Source organism: Myotis brandtii, unplaced genomic scaffold (genome assembly GCF_000412655.1).
Source record: "Myotis brandtii unplaced genomic scaffold, ASM41265v1 scaffold269, whole genome shotgun sequence".
NCBI classification, from domain to species: domain Eukaryota; kingdom Metazoa; phylum Chordata; class Mammalia; order Chiroptera; family Vespertilionidae; genus Myotis; species Myotis brandtii.
Genome location: NW_005360226.1, coordinates 847,066 through 859,385, shown reverse-complemented (window position 1 = coordinate 859,385; position 12,320 = coordinate 847,066). Strand labels below are relative to the sequence as shown.

The following is a 12,320-nucleotide window of genomic DNA, read 5'->3' as shown; positions in this document are numbered from 1 at the left end:
TGATTCTCTCTCATCGTTGATGTTTCTATCTCTCTCTACCTCTCCCTTCCTCTCTGAAATCAATAATATATATATATATATATTTTAAAAAACCTCTGAGAGAGGAATACTGTTTGTGCATAAAGACTTTCAAGCACCTTTTCCTTTAATGGCTGATTATCAATTGGTTGGTTGACTGAATCTGGGCGGTTAATAAGTGTTGGGTGCTTGACAATACAATCAAGTGTCTGAAAGTGTGAGGTGGAAGATATATTGATGATGAGATGTTACTCTGAAAAGTGGAAGATAAGTCTAGATAGGAAAACAATAGGTGGAAAAGCAAACACAGATTAAATTTAAAGGCAGTATAGTTGAGTTGATAGATATATATGACAAAATTTTCAGAATGTATTATCTTTTTAGATTAGAGGAGCCTAGATTTACATTTGCATGTGGCAAATTATCATAGTAATTGTTTTTTTAAAGAACCTTTTATTTTTCTGATTTCTTGTATTTTACTGTGAACAAAACATCATATTATTAAAAATTTAACTTTATTGCCAATGCAGAAAGATACTCATTTTGTCATGCTAGGACAGCAATTTTCAACGGGTGTGCCGCAAGAATTTTTAAAAACATGCACTACCTGACTATGCATTCAGGGGACACTGACCTCTTTTGCTGTAGATGGTCAAATAAAAAAAAATGCCAAAGCCAGCACAATAGCCATCTAGGGTGAATGCCCTGTCTTGAAGCATAAATATATAGGTCATATAACAGAGTTGCATCTTATTGGTCATGTCCCATAATAAGGCTGTATCTGATTGGTTAATTCTTAATACCAGAAATCCTTATATACAAGTAGAGGCATCGATTTTTTAAAATAAGTTACTTTGGAGTAAAAAAGGGTAGACCATCACTGTTATTATTTTTTGCATCGATTTTTTAAAATAAGTTACTTTGGAGTAAAAAGGGTAGACCATCACTGTTATTATTTTTTTGTAAATCAAAAATTATAACCATTTTTGTCAAACTGGCAACAAATATAATACATTTTTTGGTGTGCTGCAGAATTTTAGTTATTACTTTATGCATGCCATGAGATGAAAAAGTTGAAAATCGCTGTGCTAGGACATGGGCAACAACAAAATGATATCAAACCTGGGCAGGAGTTGAGCTAGATGGAAGAGATTCAGCCCGGCATTGCATGGTGGGTGGACAGACGTCAAATCTAAGGAAGACAACAGAAACAGATGTTCTGAATTCAGTTTTTGTTGAACCCCGATTACAAGAAATAAAACCAACAGAAATGAGGAACCCATCCCAGGAAGTAGCACTGAATTAGGAACCCAGAGGCAGAGGTCTCTAACAGGTGTGGGACAAGAACAGATGTAGGAGTGTGGCAGGGGGCAATAGTCATTTGAGGCAAAGATCCATTGTAAGGTTTGAGCTGGTGGTTCAAGAACTGACCTCGCAGTGTAAGTGGTGCTAGCCTCAGAGGGGTGTTGAGGCCAATAGATACAATATGGCTGATAAAGTGCTTTGTAAACAGCGAAGGAATCTGCTAGCGGTACTATTATTACTTTGTTATTTTTCACGGCATGATTTGATTTAAAATAATTAGTTCATTTAGTTAGTTCCTCAAGAATCTGTAATACTACCAGCCCATTTTGAAAAAAACATTTAAGTAGAAGGAATTTAGTAAAACTTCAGATATTTTCACAGGAATGGTAAAGTGTATAATTTATATTTATGTCTCAAAATTAAAATAGTGTCTTTCATTTGCCTATTCTTAAAAAAACAACAACAACAAAAAAGAAGAACCTTTACATAAATTCAATTTTGATTTAAGGGAAAAAAAATGCTTACCAGACCTTTTTTCTTTTTCTTTTTTATTTTTGGCAAGGGGAAGTTGAGTTTTGCCAGCCAGCAGAAGTGTATTATAAGCATAAACCACCTATACATATTTATTTAAATTGCCAGCCCCAAATCACAAGCATAAACAATAGATATTTGGAAAGTTAGTCTTATGAATATTACCTTAATGGAAAGAACAACATTTATTTAAATTATTATACTTTTATTTAATTATTTAATTATTTAAAAATATTTTTATTGATTTCAGAGAGGACGGGAGAGAGAGTGAGAGATAGAAACATCAATGAGAGAGAATCATTGATCGGCTGCCTCCTGCACGCTTCTTACTGGGGATCGAGCCTGCAACCTGGGCATGTGTCCTGACTGGGAATCGAACCAGTGACCTCCTGGTTCATAGGCCAACACTCAACCACTGAGCCACACTAGCTGGGCACAAATTATTATACTTTTAAATACATTGTTGTATCTTTTTATTGCACAAAGGTGAGAATGAGTGTGCCAGTGAATCAAAGCTAAAATTATATACAGATTCCAACTTATCTCTAGATGGTAGGTCTCTAAGTTACCCTGAAAAGGAAAACAAAACAAAAAATTTCTCTAGTTACCCAGACATAGGCTATGAGAAAGCCCTTAGTTCAAAAATTTGTTGGACCTAAAACGAAAGTAAATTTTCTAATGTAAAATTATTTTTTAAGTTATAAAAAACCTCCCTAATGTTATAATTAGAATAATTATGCATAAGTTTCATTTATCTTAAAGAGGGTAGGGGTGAGTCAGACTTCAAAATTCTATTCCAGGATATACATGCATTTAACTTTATAGCTTACTAGAGGCCTGATGCACGAAGTTCGTGCAAGGGGCTCGGCCCTCCAGCCCTGGCATCATCTGGAAGGTCGTCTGGAAGGTCATTTGGCTGTTCGGTCTAATTAGCATATTAGCTCTTTATTATATAGGATTGTATTCCTATCCAGATTTTTTCTCTGATGGGTATTATTTCTTTTCCTATTACCTACTGTTTATGTTAACTCCATTATAATTAGTATGCATTTAAGGCAGGCCTTTTCATAATGTTCCTTATAATGGATGATGGCCAGCAGCCATGTGCTCCCCTCAACTCAGCCTCTCTTTCCAGCCTCAGGGATCCCCCAGAGGTAGCTGAGATGGCTCAGCTAGAGCCAACTTCACCCTCTTCTTATGACCATAAGTCTTTAAGGGAATCTAAATATTGGGAACTTTTTACCTAAAATACTGTCTTTGTCACATGTGTCTATTTAAACATCCTTTCTTTCTTTCTTTTTTAACAGATACTAGGCAGTTTTTAATATATAATGAAGATCACAAGCGCTGTGTGGAAGCAATAAGCCCCACTGCAGTCCAAACAGCAGTTTGCAACCCAGACAATGAAGCACAGAAATTCCGATGGGTGTCAGAATCCCAGATTATGAGCGTTGCCTTTAAATTATGCTTGGGGGTGCCATCAAAAACGGATTGGGTTCCTATCACTCTCTATGCCTGCGACTCAAAAAGCGAATTTCAGAAATGGGAATGCAAAAATGACACACTTTTGGGAATCGAGGGAGAAGATTTATTTTTTAACTATGGCAATAGACAAGAAAAGAACATTATGCTTTACAAAGGATCCGGTTTATGGAGCAGATGGAAGATCTATGGGACCACAGATGATTTATGTTCTAGAGGTTATGAAGGTAAGAAGCACAATTTTTTTTTACCTTTTTGTCAATTTTTTTTTCATCTTCTCCGTTGGAAACTAATTTAAAAATATAAGCATATTTTTGTTAAGCCTCTACTAGAAATATTGATGATTACCTTTGTTTTTTGAACTAAATTGGTGTTCTTGAGAACATGACAGTGAGTAAGTTTGGTAAAAAGTCCTCGCTTTAGCTTTTTGTAATTAATGGAGAGACTTTTTAAAAACTTTAGCTAATATTTTTTCAAACTTTTTTTAAATCAATTTTTATAGAGAGAGGGAGGGAGAGGGAGAGAGAAACATAGATGTGAGAACGAAACATTGATCAGCTGCCTCCTGCATGCCCCCTACTGGGAATTGAGCCCAAAACCAGGCATGTGCCCTGACCGGGAATCAAACTGGCAACCTTTTGGTGCCTGGGACAATGCCCAAGGAACTGAGCCTCTCCAGCCAGGGCTAGGTAAGATTTCTTTGTAAACAATGGGTTACAATTTTTAGAAATGAATTTTTGACTGAAAGCCTCCCATTTGACATTATGCAGTTGTAGTGATGAATTAATTTAACAATGTTTCTTTTCCTTTGGTTTGAGCTATCCCTGGAGAAGTGACCCATGGAACAAAGTTCTTTATCAAGTCAGGTTGCCTAAAATGAAATACTGGCATCGCTTGACAGTTTGGGTTTCAAAGTGTTTCTGATTAGCCACCTTATGTGTATTTACAGACTGCAATAATTTAGAGAAGATTTGAAAAGCTGAGGAATTAACTTGTAAATTAACATGCAGCATATTTAGTCAGCTATTTTATAAAGTAGTAGCACCAGTGGGGCAGGAAATAATTTCATATGTAGTTTGTTCATTAAGCTCGTGAAGGTTAAATAAAAATCAGAGTATTTCATCTTCTCTTGGCCAAATGTCATTCTGGTGGCTGCACAGCAAAAGACAAGCCTAAACAAAAAAATTTAAAAAAAGAACTGGAAGCCCTTTAGAAGGGCTTCCCGAGTCAGATGGTGTTAAGCCACATTCCACGTTTGGACACTCAGTTATGGTGAAGTGTTATCTAGAAGGGCCTCGAGACCAGAGAAAGCACTTGCCTGTGGGGACAAGAGAGTACCGGTGTCCAAAACTCCTATGTGCCAAGGCTGTGAAGTTGAATCTAACTATCGTCTCTAAGCAGAGCAGAGGAATTTAGATCTTTGTAAGGTGATAATTTATCAGTTTTCCTTCTATATAAAGAAAATAAGGAGTGAGAAGGAGGGTTCAGAAAGAAGTTACCCCAAGGCATTTATTGAACACAAGGTAGGTTTAGAAGTTCCATAGTGACACCTATGTAGTACAATCTTTCAGGAGAAACTTGATGGAAAATTACAGGGCAGAATAAGGGTGAACCAGACTTGACTGAGTCAAATTCCAGACAGGACAATAGTCCTAACTGAGAGATTCAACACAAGTTGGATTGGTGCTAAGGTATCGGACTTCTTATCTTATTTTAAAATATATCACTGAAGTTCTGTAGCCCCATCCCCTAGATATTCTTCTGTTTGCTTTGAGGAAAATATGCATAGGATTTAGGATAGTGGTTCTTGAACTTCAGTCAGCTTAAGAATCATCTGAAGAGCTTGCTGACAATGTAGATTCCAAGGTCCCCTTCCCACTCAGATTCTAAGCTCGCATATTGAGGGAAGGGCCTAAAAATATATTGTGTTATTCTTAGGAACATCTAAGTGGTTGGATGTAGATGGCCCAGTGGCCACACCCTGTATACTCCGCAACTGTCTCCCAGTACTTAAGATATTCCTGGTAGAACATCTAGCCCTTCAGAGTGATCTTGGAATCTATTCATTGGAATATATATGAACACTGAAGATAATGTGGAGTGAGTGTATGTTGAGTTTCTAAAGAAAACTGGCTGAGACCAGGTATTATTTTAGAATAACAGAGTCAGAATTGTAGACTTAGAGGGGTCTCAGGGTGGTCTAGAAGTTTGGACCACAAGAGAAAGAGTGAATTGACTGCAGTCACATGATTTGTCAGTGAATTAGCTGGAGTGCAGTTTGGTTCTTTTGGCCTCATCAGAACTTTGATAAGTAAATCAAGTTAGTCCTGAAAAGGCCATTTCTGATTGACACCTATAAAGCCAGCACTAAAATTCCTAGGCTAATTTAGTGAACAGTAAAACTACCCTGAGGTGGCCTTCACAGGTTTTCTTCATATGAAGGAACAGATACCCCAGTGCTTAAGAGTGGCATCATTATTTTTGAAACCAGCATGTTCCTTATACAATATGTGATTTGGAAAACTAGTCCTGTAACTTAGTGGGAAAAGGACTAAAGTCAAATTAGTTAATTGACAAAAAAGTAATCTTGAGGTATTTGAAAATATCCCTAGTTTTTAAGAAGTATGAGTAAAGGAAAAGGAAAGGAGGTAAAAATTTTATATTTATTTTACTCTTGATATGTTAGGTGCTGTCCTATGTATTTTATATACTTTATATTATGTAAGTTACTTTTAAGATGTCTTTCAAGAACTTTCTATAGTCATAGAATCCACAAGACTTAACTAAGAAAAGTGTATGCTTACCTGGGACAAATTCTGAATATCAACTGGCGGAAAGAGGCTAAACACTTCAATGTAGAGGGTCATCTCCTAAAGGGACTCTTCCTACAAAGATGGAAACTTTGAACATACTGGAGAATTTAGTGAGGTGAATGGTTTGGTTGTCAATGAAGATTTGAGCTTTTCTAATCCTTGTGGCTTAAGCCAAACCATGACCAATAGTTGTATATATTTTTTCAAATTTCCTTTCTAGATGAACCCAGAGCTTCTTCTTTTGATCTGTTTGAATTCAGCTTCTTCTTTTGATCTGTTTGAATTCAGTTTTTAAAAAGGACCATATTGATTGTCAATGGTATCTAATGGTTTTGAGTGATGAGGATTAGAGTTATGCTCAAATCCCTGCCCTTCCTATAGCCACTGTTGAGGAACTCAAGTGGAGGCTGGCTTGGCAGAAAGTGATTGCAGGGGATTTCAGTATGAATTGTGTACGTGGGTGACACAGCTATAAGATAATTTTCAATCTAGAGATTTCATAATTCTCTGCTTCCCACCATGAAGAAGAACGGCCTCTTCTCTGTTCTGGAGGAAAGGCAGAGGCCAAAGCTGGTGTCACTTGAGCTGACTACTTTTGCCTTGCAAGAGGAAAGAGGAAAATTGTTCCAAAAGACAGCAGAAATGAAGTGGTGGTAGAGTTACTTCTAAGTAAAAGACTATTATACATACCCAGCAAAGGCTGGGGTAGAGAGAGAAGAGAAATTAAAAGGAATCCCCTCCATGGGGACACCACGTGTGATCAGAAGAGTAAGACCAGTGTTTTGGAATGCTTCTTATTGAAGAGTCAATGTTCAGAAGAATCACTTATATTCTAAGTGCTGACATCAATGTGTTTCTTTTAGTCATGTACACACTGCTGGGCAATGCAAATGGAGCAGCCTGTGTATTCCCATTCAAGTTTAAAGACAAGTGGTATGCGGATTGCACAAAAAATGGCTCATCGAAAGGATGGTACTGGTGTGCAACCACTGCAGATTATGACACAGATAAGCTATTTGGATATTGTCCATTTAAATGTAAGTAATTTTGTCATCAAGAAAAGTTTTGTACACTTAGTATTGCAATGTAGTGATAACACCTTGCATTTATCTAGAACATTTTCCCCCAAGGTTATTTCACATTAATTATTGCTTCATGCCCTACCACAAACCATTATAGATGTCATTGTCCCCACTTTATAATGGAGGAAGTGCCCCACTAGCTGAAGATTAGAACACAGATCTTCCGACTCTCAACATCTGCTTTTACTGTCAGTAACTTTCTAAGACTTTAGGGAAAATTATATTGCATATAATTCAATATATACTTAACAGTAGAGGTAAACATGCCATTCACCAAACTTTCATTGATGCACCCTTATTAAACATAGATTAAAAACAGAATGTAAACCATGTCAGAAGCATGTGATTTGATTGAAAGAGACAGAGAGCTATGAATTTTGTATGAATGTAATGGAAAGGGCTTCTTCACTGTGAAAAATGGTAGTAATGATACTCTTCTTAAACTTAACTAAGGAGAGTATTTAACACAGCAACGAGTCAAATGAAAGTGTTTTTAAAATGAAAATTTACATGGTATTGCAGAAATGCAAAAGTGGAAAGGGAACAGAACATAAGAATTCTTGGTGTTCTTTCCACGCTCAAGAATCTATAAGGGAAGAGTGCAGCAGGGTTGGGGTGGGTGAAGGGGAGAACTGTATTTGGAGGCAGGGATGGGGCTGAAGAAGAAGGAAAAGCATACGTTCTTTCGCGTTACTTCTCTCTCGCCCCACATCCTCCTCCTGCTGCCAGATGCCCCTTTCCAATTCTTCCTCCTAAACCTCTTACCCTCTGACCTCTTGCTAATTCAGACTTTATGGATCAGAGCAGCTCCTGGTTTCTGCTATTACCCAGAATTCTCTCTCCTGCCATCTGTAAAGGGGTGGGTACAGGGGAAGAACGTCAGATGTGGTCTGGGATGGGTGTGAGGCCATCTGAACTGAAATAGCATTACTTACACCTCAACTTTTGGGACCACACATCCACAGGCCATCACATTATTCCAAGCATCATTGTACGACAGCCCAATGTATAAAAATATTTTAGTTTGTCAAGTGAAAGCCAGAATTTCAAGAACTGTGCTTATGTATCTGTTTTGATTTAGTCCCTAAGCATCTCATTAAAAATAACTGTAATTTGTCACCTCCATGTATGGTAATTCTCTTCCGTGTTCAGTCCCTCTGTTCTGGGTGAAGACCAAACAAAACTCACAGGCATCCCATGCATAGTGACACTGCTCTCACATTCTTGAGTGAGGTAAATATATACACCTCTCTCTTCTCTCTTTTTAAAAAAAGTTATTTATTGATTTCTTTAGAGAGACAGAGGGAGAGGGAGAGGGAGAGAGAGATAGAGACTTCAATCAGCTGCCTCCTGCATGGCCCCCACTGGGGATCAAGCCTGAATCTAACAGGCGGCCTCTTGGTGCATGGGTTGACACACCCACTGAACCACACCAGACCAGCATATTCACCTCTCTTATTAGCAACCTTTAAAGGTTTGAGTAACATGAAAGGTTTATAGGTGTCTGATTTCGATATTAGAAATCTTTTTGTCTGAAGGCAAAATGGAGCTCTATTTCCCTTAATATAAAGCAATACTTGTTCTTCAGTGATTGAGGAGTGTCTTTCTCCTTTACTGAGTAAGAATGGTATTTTCTAAATGTGTCATTATTGAGTTTCTGAGGAGTATGGATTTCAATGTTCCAACTATAGCATCCTGCACCTAAGTGGTATTGACAAAGAGGTTGTTGGTTGCAAGTATGATTTAATCATTTAATGGAGGAGAAATGGCCAGTCACTAATCACAAAGAAAGCTCACCACCTAGGATAGATATGTGTTGGCGGTGTATCCTGAGTATGTTCTAGAATAATCTTTAAGTCCTCTTAGTTGTAATTTATGTCTTTCAAACCAAATTATTTTTCCTATAAATGTAAAAGTAAAATAGCTATAGAAAATAATAAAATATTTGATTTTCAATATGCATTAAAAATCTAAAGCAAATTTTATACATTTCATGCCTTTTTAAAAGGGCTTTGCGATTTCCTAACCTATTTCATTTTCCTTGCTTTGTGTTCCTTTTAAAAGAACATTATATTTTATATTAATCTTAAAACCAATAGATTCAATACAGGAAAATGAAACTTGTTGACCTAGTTATAGTTGCTATATATCTTTTGTATTGTTCATTGTAATGTTTAGACACTTATTTTCAAATATTATGAGAACAGGAAAAGAAAAAAGATCCCGTTCTCTCAAGTCTTCATAGCTTTCAACTTTAGCTTTCAAAATCAGTTGTGCAGTTTTACTGTGGGAATTTGAAGAATTGGGGGAGACGTATAGTCAGCAAACCTATACATTCTGTGACAAATAGGTTTTAATTCCTTGATTTAAAATGCAATATACTCTTTCTTTAAATAAAGAGAAAAGTCAAATTGCATTTTCTTCTTTGGTCACTTATATCCCTTTTCTCCATTCTTGGATAAGAAAATAATCCCCTCTTTTATTTGCTATTTCACATTTCTTTACTATATTATAAACAAAACCTCTAGTTTCCAAAAATATTTATTTAAAACATTTCCATCTTCAAATAAACTTCAGTCTCATTTGAATGACCTCATGTGGAAAAGAATCCATTTGGACATTTAAAATAATAAGGCCTCACACCATGCTAATTTAAGTTTAATATCACTAATTCAAACTTATTTTTAACATAAATATATGTATTGATTTTATACTTAAAACATCTTAGAAATTTCTATACTGTTGCCTGACTGAAATTTTGATTTGCTTTTCTTCCTCTTTGGTGTACCATGGGACCACAAGTTTCATATCAAAGTATGTGGTACATGCATGATAAAGCTCACTTCCCATCAAATAAAAAGAATCACAGCAGCACAGGCTACGTGCTTATGGAAAACTGCCTAATCTCTTAGCAAATTGAATCCTTCTCAGATAATTTGAGAAGTTACATAACCCTCTCTCACTTCCTTGCAAATAAATGAAAAGATTATTACTCTACATGACTTGTAAGTATAATTTTATATTCTTAAAAAGACAAAAGAGAAATTTTCATAACATGAAGCACACAAAATATTTCACTTGTTGACTAATTTTCCAAACGTAAGTAAAAGGCTATATATCAAATTTATCTACCTATATTATTGACCTTTCATATAGTATAACCAGGTTTATAGAATACATTAGAAATCATAAAATAACATAAGAAAAATAAGCTAGATATTTATTTTTTACTCTGAGGGAAGAAAAAATAACACTCGGCATCTACTATTGCTAGGAGCTACCTTTATTGACTGTATTCTAGAGACGAGAAAGTAAGACTCCAAAAGTTAACAGTGTAACTCAGGTCAAACCACTGGTGAATGACAGGGCAGAAAGCAAGTTCAGATCAGCTGATCTATGGAGTTCATGACCTTCCCTTAAAAAAAAAAAATCCTGTGCTGCTGTGATTTCAGAGAGGAAGGGAGAGAGAGATAGAAACATCAATGATGAGAATCATTGATCGGCTGCTTCCTGCATGCCTCCTACTGGGGATTGAGCCTGCAACCTGGGCATGTGACCTGATCGGGAATCGAACTGCAACCTCTTGGTTCATAGGTCGATGCTCAACCACTGAGCCATGCCGGGCGGCCACAACCTTCCTTTTTATGCCTGTGTCTTTGGACTAAAATGACCAAACTAGAATGCGCAGGCAATATATTCACTTTCTGAGAGAAGACGTATACTTATTTTCTCTTCTCTCTTTACATTTTTTTAGATTAAGGAAGTTGAGATGGTATCTCTATTCTTAGTTTTTGCAATTGCCTCACTTCCCAATTCATCTGATCCCAAACCTGCCAATGGAAAAATAGGGAGATAATGCCCCCCCCCCTTTTTTTTTCTTTAGGCACATACAAAGGATTGGATGTGGTTTAGCTTTTGAAAACTGCCCCTCTTCATTTCAAGAATGAAGAAAATATCATAGGCACTTTAAAAATAAGTAGAAAAAAAGGAAAAGCAATATAAGGCTTGAGGCAATAATGCCTTGAGGATTTTTTAAAAAATATTGTTCACTGAAAATCTTTCCTAGGCATAACAGCCAATTCCATTTGACTTCTTTTACAGTCGAAGGCAGTCAAAACTTATGGAACAAAGATCCACTTACTGGTGTTTCCTACCAGATAAACTCCAAATCTGCTTTAACTTGGCACCAGGCATGGAAGAGCTGCCAACAACAGAGTGCCGAACTCTTGAGCATCACAGAAATACATGAGCAAACATACATGACAGGTAATGACACGGAAAGAAAAATTTGTAAGTAAAGGTCATGGTTATTTTCTTTCGGTAAAGTTTAACTAAAAAGCAGACAACACAATTGACTATGGACATCATGATAGAATCAGTCTGTAAGCAGACGGTATGACAGATTTGCATCTTGAAAAGACTCTGGGAGGGTAAGTAAGGTTTGTTCCCAGGAGCCAACTTTGTTCTATCAGTTGCGACAGAACCCCTGCTGGTAAGGACTCTGGGTGTTAATCTAGGCCAGTGGTCGGCAAACACATTAGTTAACAGAGCCAAATATCAACAGTACAACGATTGAAATTTCTTTTGAGAGCCAAATTTTTTGGAAAAGCAATATAAGGCTTGAGGCAATAATGCCTTGAGGATTTTTTAAAAAATATTGTTCACTGAAAATCTTTCCTAGGCATAACAGCCAATTCCATTTGACTTCTTTTACAGTCGAAGGCAGTCAAAACTTATGGAACAAAGATCCACTTACTGGTGTTTCCTACCAGATAAACTCCAAATCTGCTTTAACGTGGCACCAGGCATGGAAGAGCTGCCAACAACAGAGTGCCGAACTCTTGAGCATCACAGAAATACATGAGCAAACATACATGACAGGTAATGACACGGAAAGAAAAATTTGTAAGTAAAGGTCATGGTTATTTTCTTTCGGTAAAGTTTAACTAAAAAGCAGACAACACAATTGACTATGGACATCATGATAGAATCAGTCTGTAAGCAGATGGTGTGACAGATTTGCATCTTGAAAAGACTCTGGGAGGGTAAGTAAGGTTTGTTCCCAGGAGCCAACTTTGTTCTATCAGTT

The 12,320-nt window shown here is 36.7% G+C and overlaps 1 protein-coding gene across 3 annotated transcripts in view; it reads left to right on the top strand.

Moving 5' to 3' along the window:
- MRC1 (mannose receptor, C type 1) overlaps positions 1 to 12,320 on the top strand; it is a 93,327-nt gene that overhangs the window by 12,048 nt on the left and 68,959 nt on the right. For 2 of the 3 annotated variants that reach the window (XM_014541397.1, XM_014541396.1), the window contains exon 1: positions 11,947 to 12,112. In XM_014541397.1, the coding sequence (XP_014396883.1) occupies positions 12,106 to 12,112 (7 nt within the window). In that variant the 5' untranslated portion in view covers positions 11,947 to 12,105. Of the gene's footprint in view, positions 1 to 3,161; positions 3,564 to 7,012; positions 7,187 to 11,332; positions 11,498 to 11,946; positions 12,113 to 12,320 lie in introns of those variants that run through there. The other variant, XM_005868446.2, reaches the window with a different exon arrangement.